The sequence below is a fragment of the Gopherus flavomarginatus genome, chromosome 3, assembly GCF_025201925.1.
Source record: "Gopherus flavomarginatus isolate rGopFla2 chromosome 3, rGopFla2.mat.asm, whole genome shotgun sequence".
In the NCBI taxonomy this organism is placed as follows: Eukaryota; Metazoa; Chordata; order Testudines; family Testudinidae; genus Gopherus; species Gopherus flavomarginatus.
In genome coordinates this window covers 7,568,230-7,581,294 of record NC_066619.1, presented here as the reverse complement: position 1 = coordinate 7,581,294, position 13,065 = coordinate 7,568,230, and the positions used below count along the sequence as shown (strand labels likewise).

General features: G+C 43.3%; 1 protein-coding gene across 14 annotated transcripts in view; it reads left to right on the top strand.

The window, feature by feature from the left end:
- Positions 1–8,237: 8,237 nt before the first annotated feature.
- CELF4 (CUGBP Elav-like family member 4) overlaps positions 8,238–13,065 on the top strand; it is an 885,612-nt gene continuing 880,784 nt past the window's right edge. For 7 of the 14 annotated variants that reach the window (XR_007773108.1, XR_007773107.1, XM_050943604.1 and 4 more), the window contains exon 1: positions 8,238–8,804. Coding sequence is in view for 12 of the 14 variants with exons in the window: in XM_050943604.1 (XP_050799561.1) it covers positions 8,444–8,804 (361 nt within the window). In the remaining 2 variants the exon portion in view is untranslated. The remainder of the gene's footprint in view (positions 8,805–13,065) is intronic. The other 7 variants (XM_050943609.1, XM_050943608.1, XM_050943611.1 and 4 more) reach the window with 3 other exon arrangements.

The window sequence follows — 13,065 nt, the reverse complement described above, 5'->3', positions numbered from 1 at the left end:
TGAAACTCAGTTTGTAGGAAACATTTTTGAAGCTTGGCTGTAGCTTCTCTTTTCATCTCTGTCTACAGTATTTATATACACACAAACATGCACTTTCAACACTTAGTAATCTGCCATACAACTGCACTAGAATGAGGATATATGAAGCCAACAGTGTTAATATCCACCTTTACTTGATATCACAACCCACGAGCAGAAGAGTAAAACAGAAACATGAATGGATCTTGCAAGGTGAGCATTGAACTCATGCAAATATACCAGCTATTGAAGTTATGCTCATTGCATTGATAAAGTAATGTCAGAGGCAGACTGCCTAGTAGCTGAAGCAATGCATGGAATATTGGGAAGTCCTGACTATTCACAGTGGCTCTTCTGCTTCATCTCTTGAGCCAACATTTTCGAAAGTGTCCACTGATCTTTGGAGGACACCTTGAGACATTTAGGGTCTAATTTTTAAAGCTATTGAATACCAAGAGTGGTCATTGACATTATAACCTAATTAAAGTGGGCATCCAAAAATGGACTCATTCTCAAGCAGTGAAATGTGTCCCTTTGTATTTCTGTGCCTCAGTTTCCTCTCCTGTAAAATAAAGATCTTTATACACACACACACACACACACACACACACACTAAAAGACCATTATTAAAGTTGTAGAATCAAGCATTGAAAAGCTAGGGAATGCCAGCATGAAGGTTGCCTGTGCAATCTCCATTCAGCCCCTTTGTGCATATCCATTACAATTAGAACTGAGCAATTAATTAATTTTCATGTGAGGAGCTAAACTAAAAAATTTGAAGAACAATATGCTCAGTTCAAAATTAAACTGATTTTTTTCCTTATCAAAACAAAAAAATACATTTTGGATCAAGCAAAAGGTTTTGTTGAACCCAAAATTATTTCCCCCCAATTTTTAATTTTATTTTGAGTTGTTTTAGGTTGTTGTTCACCTTTTCTTTTTTTAATTGGTTAAATGTCTAAGCTAAATGTTGGCTTGTAATGACAAGCCAAAACAAAATATTTCAAAATGACTGAAACAAACATTTAGACTTTTCACATTTCTTTCAGCCAAAACTATTTGCCAAATTTGATCCAAATTCATGAAGAGTTTCAGCCACCCCCAATTCAAGTTTCTGCCCACTTACTATTTGCTGAAAAAAGTTGCCCAGTCCTAATTATCATACAGTCTTGAATTATATGACCACACTTTTTTTTCACAGAACCCAGGATTCATTCTGTGCATACAATGGATGATGCTCACTTAATAATATTTGCTAACAGCAGAGGAATGATGAGGCTTGGGAATCTCAGGTTCCATTTCAGACTCTGGAGGGAAATGTGCTCTAATGGACATAGACTCTTCTGCCCATCCACCCCCCAAGCATGACCCCTTTTGATCTGTCCCCTCCTACCTGCCCCTATCCTAATACTGCAAATTCCCCATATCTGACTCCTTGTCTCCTTATCTAGCCAGTCCCAAACTCCCATACTCAGGCTTCTCAACTGAGCCTTTGCCCAGCAAAGCCTAGCCTTACCACCCTGGACTTTTCCTCATCCCAGTCTCAGTCTCTTCCCCATTCACTGTCAATGTCCTTGTCCACCCAGTCCTGGTTCTCCCCTTTCTGGATTTAATTTTTGGTGGCCAGACCTAGGCTCTGATATGGCCTTCTGTAGTCCAGAGCTCTTATTGCTAGGATTGTTCTGCTTATCCCCAGTGTGGAGTGTGCCTAGTGTGGATGGAATATTTGGGAAATGTAGCTGCTGAAATGGATTTACACAGGGAAACAAAAGGCACATCCTTGCCACAAAGACCACTGCCCTGCCAAATGTCAGTTTCCAGCCCCAAAGCATAGAGGCACTAGAGCTTTTCAAAAATCAAGATTGCCATGTGTTGTTTTGCTCATGTTAAAAATAATATTTTTCCATAGCCTTATTCTCATAAACAGCTCAACAATTTTACTGCAAATTAAAGAAAAAAATCACCTGAGTCAGATACCCACCATGGAAGATTTCAAACCAAGCGGTTAAAGTATGACGAAATTATTATAAGTAACTGAAAACAGGGTCTTATAATGGGCAATAACACGCAACCTTAATAGCAGGCTCCTACTACACTATTTTTTCCCTACCTCACTGAAGTACTGTGAGCTTTAATTTGCTAAAGATTGCACACTGATTTGGTGATGAAAAGTGCAGTAGGAATGTGAAGTATCACTGTTCTTGCAATGCAGCCTTGCCTGCTTTCATTACTGATTATGTACAGAGAAATTGTGGCAGAACATATGATGGAAAAGAAATGAGGAGATAATCTACTTGATAGCCACTTTCAAAGGGCTAAAACAACGTGTTTGCAGTGGATACAGCATCGATAATGGGAATACCGGAGAGATGGTTGTTTAATAGAATTCACGGACTGGAATTTAGTTTGTGTGTGTGTAAACAAATGCCTATGCGGGTGAACACACACACACATACACACACACTCCCAGTTTTCAGTCATTAATAAGAGATTAACACAGTTTTATCACCTAAAAATCACCATTCCTAGTTTAATAAGCAAAGGCTGAGCTAAGAAATGCTCCCTTTGATTGTGATGAGAATTTTTGCTGCCTGCCTTTGGACTGAGCCCTATCCAAAGTCCGTTCAGCCACAGATATTTCTTGTTCCTCCCCTCAGCCACTCTTTGCTATCCTTACTAATGCAGAAAAGCACTGATTCCTGTATTCATTCAGGGCTCAGCCTTGCAAACTCTCATGTGAGTAATCCTTCCTCACATGAATAATCCGTCTGATCTCAATGGACCACTCCCAAGAATGCAGATTACTGCCATGAGTAAGGGGTTTCATGACTGGGCCCATAACCAGATGCACACATTTTTGCCTGACTTAAGAAGACACAAGCTGTTCTCATTTTGTTACATGTATCAAGGGCCCAGATGCAGCTAGCATTGATTTTATTTTAATGAGAATACGGCTGGACATTCCTTACCAAGTGTAGTGCATGCTACTGTGGTATTCCCACTTAGTTTGGTAGACACTCCAGGATTGGGCCCTTCCATAATAACTGGGGATGTATAGGTTTGGTCTGAGATTTGAACTTGATTTTTTTTTAAATGATCTCATAGTTTGTTTGGAAATAAATCAGGAAAATAATCAAGTAAACAATCCGTGAATATGTGTGTTGAATTATCAGCCCAGATCTCTAGCTGGGTGAAGACTTATTTGTTTTTAAATATGTCTATTTTTGATATGATTTACCTGACATTGTTAAATTTGTCAGATAAATTATTTGACAAATACCAGTTCTATTTATAAATCCTCCCTTCATTAACCCTTAATTGCAGTTCATTTATTTCTTCTCTACCTGCTTATGTGAGTTTTTTTATGGGATACAGGTGGTGGGGACTGGGATTTTACCTTTTCTTCGTCAGATGTTGTTCTATGACAACATGTTCACTCCAAGGGCCTGATCTAGTCCTCCCTCCCCACAAAGTCAATGGAAAGCCTCCCATTGACTTCATGAATATTAGGATTATCCTTGGCTCCCCCCCCACACACAATATACTTTAAGGCTTAATGCAGCAAAAATATTTATGTGTATAGGTAGCTTTAATTATCTTAGTAATGTTATTACCATTAATGGGTCTTCTCATGTGATTAAAGTACCATCCTGGCCCAAGAGTTTGCAGAATTGGGCCCATTGAAAGGAAAATGAAAAATGAAGTAACATTCCCAAACAAAGGCTTGATCCTGCAAACCTTTTGCACACATGAGTAGTGCTCACCTGTGTGAGTGGTTCCATTGATTTTGCTTCTCCACTGACTTCAGTGGCATTGCATTATGGGTCAGAATCTGTTACCCTTCGGCTGAGCAGAGCCTTACTCTGTGAGGACCCATATTGAAACAAATGGAGCTACTTGCAGAGTAAGATGCTACTGACCATGAGAAAGGGAGGACAACTGGATCACAGATATTTGTTTGTTTGAAAGTAGAAACTTTAATAATAAGTAATAATACTTGGATTTAGTTTTTTATTTATTTATTTTATTTCTATGTTCTGAGGAGGGATTGCTTTCCCCTCCCTACGAGCAATAGTAGCTTGTTGTTGAAGACTGTAGTCAGACCAAACTCTCATGGACTGCAGAGATAGTTTTGCCTGGTTAAGGGCTGGAGAAGCAGGATTACCTGGGAACAGGTCTCACCTAGGAACTATGGAGTAGGCTCAGTCTATACCTACTTTTTGCCCCCCTTAACTATAATGGTTTAAAACCAATGTAGTTAAAGTAATACAACCCTTTATACTGTATAAAGGTGCTTATGGGGATATTGATTATTTCCATACATTTAATATGCTATATTGCTATAAGCACCTTTAAACAGTATATCAGCAGCAACAGCATTTTAGGATACCATAGTATCTGAACAGGAGGAGGGTTTATCACTTTATATCTGCTTCTAAGCCACGACAGGTATAGACATACAAAAATTGTATGTGAACCAGCCTTAGGTAGAAAACTGTCAAAGGGACACCCTGGTTAAGCAGTAAAATTGTTCTTTCCACCAGCCTGTTGTTTTGTTGTTTGTTTGTTTGTTTGTTTGTTTGTTTTAAATTGACATGCATTTGTAATAGCAGTTGTATGCACAGGGGTTTGCCACATGTAAAATGTGTTAACAGATCTGTCCCTTTTGAACAGGTCACTGTTGGAATCTGTATCACTTTTTGAGTTTGGTGAATGTTTATTCTTTTAACAGGGCTTAACAAGTATTAATTCAAAGGGTCTTCATGGCTTCTTGGCATATATTTGGTTTAAATCACAGTCTTTCCCCAGATCTCTTCCTTCACATATTCTTTTCAGCGAGCTCTTCTGTGTGGTTATACATAGCCTCACATATGGGCCCCAATCAGCATTTGAAGGCGAGCACTGCTTAATTTGTAATGAAAAAGGTGCCAGGGCTCAAGCAATTTTTTTTTTTACATTCATAACTGATGCAGCAAGTGCAGGGGCTATGAACTGCCAAGCCCAGAAGTGTTGGGGCTATGAACGGCTGAGCCTAGAGGTGTCAGAGCTCAGTGCTGGCACAAACGAAACACTGAAAGTGAGTAATTAAAGGGAGATGAAAGGGGGGGGAAAGAGGATTCTTAGCCCCATCAGTTTCCCAAAGAGTTGGATGCAGCACTTGTGTACATATTGCATTTTGTTGTGAAATTCTCTAGGAAAAGAATGCAAACTTTCTCTCACACACACACACACACACACACACACACACACACACACACACACACACACACACACACACACACACAGCACTACATAATTTAAGTGAGGCACTAAAATGGGATGCCATCCATCAGAGCTTTGGAGTTCTCTGAAAGGAAGCTCCTTCTCCTGACCAGGGTGAGATATTTAAGGAGAAGCACCTGGCACAGGCAAGGCATTGTAATGTATGTCTGAGTTACCGGGAGAAGGATGATACCAGGGAAAGGGTATCCAATGCTGCACCCACCCTCTTCTGCACCTGCTACCCACGGTGGGGTGCTTGTGTGGACAATGCATTGGCATGTTGACCAGCTGAAGAGCTGAGTGTAGGAGCAAGCAGGATTTTAGGGGATTTTAGCAAGCAAGGCTCTGATCCCTCACTACCCCCCAAGCGCATAAGAGCTGAGGCTGAGCCCGGCTTCACTACTCATTGGCTGGTCCTGAGTTTATTTTATTTGCAAAAAAAATTCTGACCGGATCCTGCAACCTTTTTCCCAATCCCAAATCGAGGGGATTTCCCAGGAATACAGGATCGGGCCCCTTCCTCACACCCCCGGGGCGGGCTATGCCGCCTCGGCTCATTTAATGCATCAAACGAACCTAAGGACTGTTTAATTCAACGTTGTTGTTTTTTTCCCTCCTGCCTTTAAAAAAAAAAAGTTTAACCAAAAAAAATTCCCTCTACCACACTGGGAGACCAGTTCTGTCAACTGCCGTTTAGAAAGGCAATTTCTTTTTAAAGGAATAGCCTTCTTACTCCTCTCCCTTCCGTGTACAGTAACACGTGTTCCACACACACCCCTCCAGAGACCCTGTCTCCAGACTGGAGCTGATGCACAATGCGGTTGCCTAACTGCAGTGGTTCTCTGCTCCCCTCACTGTTGCTCCCTGAAATGATGGGGTGGCGGGGAGGGGGGAGATCATGTAAAACCATGACAGCTCCCTCCTCTGCTTCAAATCTGAGTCCAAGCAAGATGAAGATTAGATGACTGATGAATCGATTTATGGCCCCGTTCTAAGAGGAACGAATAATAGTTTTGTGTGTGTACACACACACACACACACACAGAGAGAGAGAGAGAGAGAGAGAGAGAAACACACACACACACACACACACACAGAGACACACACACACAGAGAGACACAGAGAGAGCGAGAGAGACACAGAGAGAGCGAGAGAGAAACACACACAGAGAGAGAGAGCGAGAGACAGAGAGAGAGAGAGAAACACAGAGAGAGAAAGACACAGGGAGAGCGAGAGAGAAAGAAACACACACACACAGAGCGAGAGAGAGACACACACACAGAGAGAGAGAAACACACAGAGAGAGCGAGAGAGAAACACGCACACACACACACACACACAGAGCGAGAGAGAAACACACACACACAGAGAGCGAGAGACACAGAGAGAGACAGAGAGAGAGAGAAACACACACACACACACACACAGAGCGGGAGAGATAGAGAGACACACACAGAAACACACACACACACACACAGAGAGAGAAACTCACAGAGAGCGAGAGCGAGAGAAACACAGAAAGAGAGAAAGAGAAACACACACAGAGCGAGAGAGACACACAGATACAGAGAGAAAAACACAGAGAGAGAGAGAGAGACAAACACACACACGCGCACACACACAGAGCGAGAGACAGAGAGAGAGAGAAACACACGCACAGAGAGAGTGAGAGAGAGAAACAGAGAGAGATAAACACACACACACAGAGAAAGAGAGAATGAGAGAGAGACAGAAACTCAGAGACAGAAAGAGAGACAGACACAGAGAAACACATACACAGAAAGACAGAGAGAGAGAGAGAAAGAAACACACACAGAGAGAGGGAAAAAGAGAAACAGAGAGAGAGAGAGAGGGATCGACCAAGAAGGTGCTTTTCTTTTTCGGGCCGGGTAACTTGAAGTCTGCAAAGCAGCTTTCATCTCTCCTCCTAATGTTTCCCTTTCTGTGCTGCTAGCAGAGGCCCCCAGCAAGCCTCAACAAATTTCACTGGAGTCTAAGAAAAAAAATGCTTTGAACGCTGCAATACCCTTATTTAAACAAAACAAAACAAAAACCCTTCTGCTTATGGGGGTTTGGGCTCCCCCTCTCAGAACGACAGGAAATGAGATCCTATTTATTTGATAGAGTCCAATTTAATTGTCTATAATGCATTGTTCGGACAAGCATCTCTCAGCCCTGATGAGAACAAAATACGTTTAATGTTTCTATCACAGAGCTAGAGACAGACTAGTCTGATGGCCTGGGAGCCGAACCAGGAAATCTTATCTCAGCCGTCTCTTCCCCGGCACATCCACTCCCTTCCAGCCCACTCCCGGCACGGATTGTATGTGAAATCAGCATCCTCCTCCTCAACAGTCCTACCGCTTTCCCCTTCCTCTCCCAAGATGTACAGCAATACACTCCCCCCTTCCCGGCTGGGTGGCATAATGACATAACTAAACAGCAAGCCGGGTAGTATTATTTTTTTTTTCAGCGGCAACTAGATCAGACAGAGTAAGAGAGAGAGAAACCATACAGCCACAACAGCAAGAGCAGCCTGTGATGCTGAGGCTTCCTCCTTCTCTGAACTGCCTTTAGGATCAATTTCATCATCATCATCATAGTTAATAGACTAATAAAGCCAGAACACCTTGGGTCCCCCCCCACCTCAAATAAAAGGCAGTTTTCCTGGGGATGATTGAGATGAAAACACGACAGGGATTGATCGGAAGGGTTTGCAAAGGAAGGGGGGGGGATCATCATTGCTCCTAAAAATGCAATCGCTCCCCTTTGCTCACTTGGCACAATAGAAATTGACTCTCTCTCTCCAATAGCCATGCGCCTAATGCTATTTATAGCCAGGGGCTGGGCTGGAAGGTACCATTGAGCTTCTCCCAGGCAGGCAGAGGGGGAGGGGGGGCTGGCTGGATGGGAGGAGGGGGTTTAGCCAGGGTAGTGGCAAAAGCAGATGCCTCCCCCCCCCCACCAGTCCCTACTCTGCTCATCCACACGCGCACCACCCCCTAGTCTGGCTGGGAATTTGAACCGCTCCAGCCTGTTTAAACGGAAAGAACACAGATCCTCAATGTAAAAAAAAAAAAAAAAAAAAAAAAGGCAAAAAAAAGCAGCCAGCCCAGAGCCGGGGAGCGAGGCAGAGAGGGAGGAGTGTGTGTGTGAGTGTGTATGTATGTGTGTGTGAACGCGGGAGAGAGAGCGAGAGAAGAGAAGCGAGGGTGGGGGGAACAGGGAAAGAAGATTTTCTCTATGTATATAAAGATGGCCACGTTAGCAAACGGACAAGCAGACAATAGCAGCCTGAGTAGCAATCACACCAACCCCAGCACCAACGGGCACATGAACGGATTAACCCACAGTCCCGGAAACCCAGCCACCATCCCCATGAAGGACCACGATGCCATTAAGCTCTTCATTGGGCAGATCCCCCGCAACTTGGACGAGAAGGACCTCAAGCCGCTCTTCGAGGAGTTCGGCAAGATCTACGAACTGACGGTGCTGAAGGACAGGTTCACCGGCATGCACAAAGGTGAGCTCCCCGCCAACTGTCCCGGGAGAGCCGGCGAGTTTGGGGGGCGCGGTGGGGCGCAGGGGCCGCCAGACCCTGGAAAGAGAAGCAGAGAGGGAGAAAAGGGGGTGGCGGGGCAAGGGGGGGGGACACACATCGCACGCGGATTATTTATTTTTTGTTCATGCTTTTGCTTTGGCTTTCCGCTGCGATGCAATCGCTTAAACCCGCCGGAGAGCGCCGGGGTTGGCCAGAGGCAGCTGTCCACAGACCGGTGGTGCTGAAAAGATTGAGAGGGCTTATTTATTTATCTTTCCTGGCGGCACATTTCCACACACGGATGGGGTGTATTTGACAGCGATTCCTTATGAGAGATGCGGGATCTTAAAATAAAGGGATGGGAGAGGCAGAGTTCCTTTTTTGTTAAGGGTGGAAGAGAAAAAAAACCAATAAAAGAAATCGCAGGCAGGGTCCTAGACAATTGCAAAGTAGACGGCAGCGGAGCTCATTAAGAAGGAGCATCCCGGGCAAACACAGCATGCACACACGGAGACACTTTCCTTAGCGCGGATGGTCAATTCCCCGGGCATGCTGGACGAGACTAGGAACTTTGGGGATTTTCTATGAATGGTCTGGAGCCGCCTTCATGTAGGATTTTCTTCCGCCCTCCTCCCCCAGGTCTTAGTTGTAGCGGCGGAGTGGGGTCTGCAAATGTTTCATCCTCGGGGCTGGGATGTTCGGCTGTGTAGCTGAGATGAGCAGGAGTTTAGTGCTTGCCACCCGAAAAGTAGGACTAAACTGAGTAACTTGGAGGTAATTTACATAGAAGACCCGCTTACAAACAGGATGCTGTTGGTAGCCCAAATGAACGACCTTCTTAACTCCTGATATTATTATTATTATTATTATTATTATTATTATTATTATTAATTATTATTATTCTTGTTTATTAATGATTATTTTAGTTTATGGAGTATTGCTTTTAAAAGAGGACGCAGCCTCGATCAAACAGAGCAGAAATACGACTGTGTGATCACTTTAGATCCAGCGCTGGGGGAAGTCAGATTTATGAAATTAGGGTTTAAATATCAACTTCTGTTAACCCAGAAGACTCCTAGTGGACAGGGTCCCAGGGAACAATTTCATTGGGTTCATATCTATTCAGCTTGCCTGATGAGTTGTAAATCTTAAAGTTAACGGCATGTTTAGCAGTCAGCTCCCCCCCCCCTCCGCAAAGCATGCAAATATAATCCTATATCCAAGAAAGCAGTATCTAGAGCAAAGAAACTGAGGAGGGCATATAAATTACAGGGCATTTTCCCTCTTCCCAAATAATCAGTATAACCTAGGAGCTTTTTCACCTTTCAGTCAGGCTTCCTAGAAACCACATCAAGGTTAGTGTTTGATGTTTATCGTTTAAACAAGTCGTGGATAAAAATAAGCAGCAGGAAGGCGAGGTCCTAGGAGATTGTTTCTAGCAGATGAGGGGTAGTTCCAGTGGGCGGTGTGTGTGAATGATGCGGGTTTCTTTCTTAAGAAAGCGGAAACAATAATAATGAAAATACAAACTTTACGACATAGCTGCGCCTGGATGCAAAATCCAGGCTACCAGGGCATGTGGCGATGGGATCTGGCTAGAGGTTTCTTCTTGTATTTAATCTGTAATTATTTCTAGCTCTGGGCAAACTTTAATGCCTTCCTATTTTATATAATCCGTATCTCGCCCTGTGGATCAGCCATGGTCCGCGGAGATGTGTGTTTGTGTGGACACGCATAGAGAGAGCGAGCACTTCTCTTGCTGACTGAATAATGTAGAGCAAATAGTCCTGAAAGAAGCAAGCCGCCTGACTTCATTTTCCTCCAACTCCAGCTAAAGCTGCCACCTAGGATGGGGAATCGGTCAGGGCGGATCAGACCAGGCTGCTCCAGAAACCTAGCTCATTTTCAGCGTTTTCGAACTTCTGCACTTCGGAGTGGGGCGCGGGGGGGGGGGGTGCTGATGGTTATTGTCAGGGAGCGGGGCTGGGCGCCCAGACGCCAGCGTTTGGGAGATCGGTTTTCTGTAGTCCGTCCGAGAAGTGTTTGAACTCCTTTCGGGTGACGCGGCTGATTTCTTAGCTAATCCTGATCAAAATGTGCCTCTGGCTACCTGAAAAAAAAATTACTTTCTTGCCACGGGTGATTTAATTATTATTAAGTCAAAAAGCATGGCGGGCTTTGAAAAATTAGGATTGTGTTTTGCTTCTAGGTTTTTTTATTTCTTTCTCACTCCCTCGCCCCCTTTTGTTTTCTTCTCATCTAAGTCAGCAACATAAAGTTGACTATTAACTCTGATTCCCCTTTTTGTTCTTGGCATGGTTGAAGAATGGCATAAAGATCCTCCAACTTAGATCCAAGAGCATAGGGTGACAGTATAAAAACCCCAGACACTTTCCACAACTACTGCATAAGAGTGTGCATGAATTGATCTCTTACCCTTAGTAGATTTCACGCGCAGACCTAGCCATGGGGGTATCCCAGTGAAGGATGTCAAGGGTTAATGGGAGCTGTGATTTATTCAACCGTGTGGAAAGTGATCCCTTTAATAAATAAATTGGATTATTAAAACAAAAACAAAAAAACCCAACAACTCATAGAGTAAAAACATGGAGATCAGTCATCTCAGGTGTAAATCCACTGATATGAATGGAGTGGAGGTGTGACTCTCAGTAACAGTAAAGAGATCTCTGTAGGGTGTTTCTGGATGACAGGGGAAATTGAGAAGAATAGATCTAAAGGTAAAGTCAGAGATTGCTCCCCCTCCCTCAAAAAAATCCACCTCAAAAGCTTATGAACTGCCAGGCTCTGTCACAGTGATTCAGCCTCTGACATCCAGCCCAGATACTTGAAAGAAATACATTTGTTTTGCAGGCACGTGTGTGTGTAAGTGTAAGAATAGCCTTATCCCTGCACAGAAAGGCTTTCATGGCATGATCTTAACCCTTATGTCCCCTCCATCCCCTAATCCCCCCTTCCCCGCCCTTCCCAATGGGGCAGGAGCACACATTCATATCCTCTGCTACTTTATTGTGTTGTTGGGAGAGGTTTGTGCGGATGTTTTGCGAGCAGAAATCTAGGCAGCTTTGACCCACCCACACTGATATACACACACAAAGAGAGAGAGAGAGTCAACTAATCACAGTTGAACAATTTAGCAAGCCATCCATTCATAACTTCCCCCCCTCTTGTCTAGTAGCAGAGTATGCTTAAAGATTGAGTTACTGGGAGACATAAAGGTTAGTGCTCTCAGGACAGCCATATTATAATGCATTATTTGAAGTCATTTAAGGCCAATTTTAGTGGTATTTAGTATAATATTTATGAATTAATGTAATCAAAATATAGAACTGTCCCAACAGACTGAAGCAGCCTTTCCTACCAATGCATACTTGTACCCAAAGCCTGGAGTGGGTTTTAATTCGAAGCGCAGAGGCCTGCATAATATTCTATTTAGGAAGTCAGAATAGATCTGTGTATCCCACTCTCAACTGCGATTCAGTGAAACACAGGCCAGATTAGTGCACTTAAAGAGAGAGGTTGTGGGGGCTGGTAGGTACAGCATAGTCCTGAAAGCTACAATGTCCTCTCAAATCGCCTCTGGAAAAAAAAATGAACTCAGATAAAACCACCGTGGAAGCCACAATGTTAGGATGATGTACTCAAATGACCCAAATCTTACTCAACAAATCAGGAAAGGCAGCTAGCAAGATGCAGTACCAAAATATCAGTTTATTTCCCCTGTTTGGTATACCCTTTTCTCAAAAACATGACTAATTTTGGAATTTCTGACACCTGGGGTAAAGGTATGTAAGGCTTATTTATATTCTCCCATGAGAGAGAGAGAGAGAGAGAGAGAGAGAGAGAGAGAGAGAGATATTGTTCAGCATGATATTAGTTTTTAATATACCTCAGAAATTCAAAATAATAACAATGACTATTAAATTAAAAGGCACAATAGACAGATAGATTATAAAGATTTTTGGAAATGAAGATTTAGTCAAAAAGGAACACAACTAAATACAGGTGCTGAATAGACATTTCCATAATTGAAACATAAGGTTTGCCCGGTTGAACACAATGCACGTAGTATTCAGTGCGGTAGTAAAGCAGACAAGTTTTAGGGAGGAGAATGCACAAATAAACTGGAACAAAAGAGTGGAGGCTTTATGCCTGCTGTCTGAAGAACAATCCCTGAAAACAGGCGAAAGACAATTGGCTAGCTTGAGCTAAGAGAGGAAAACAA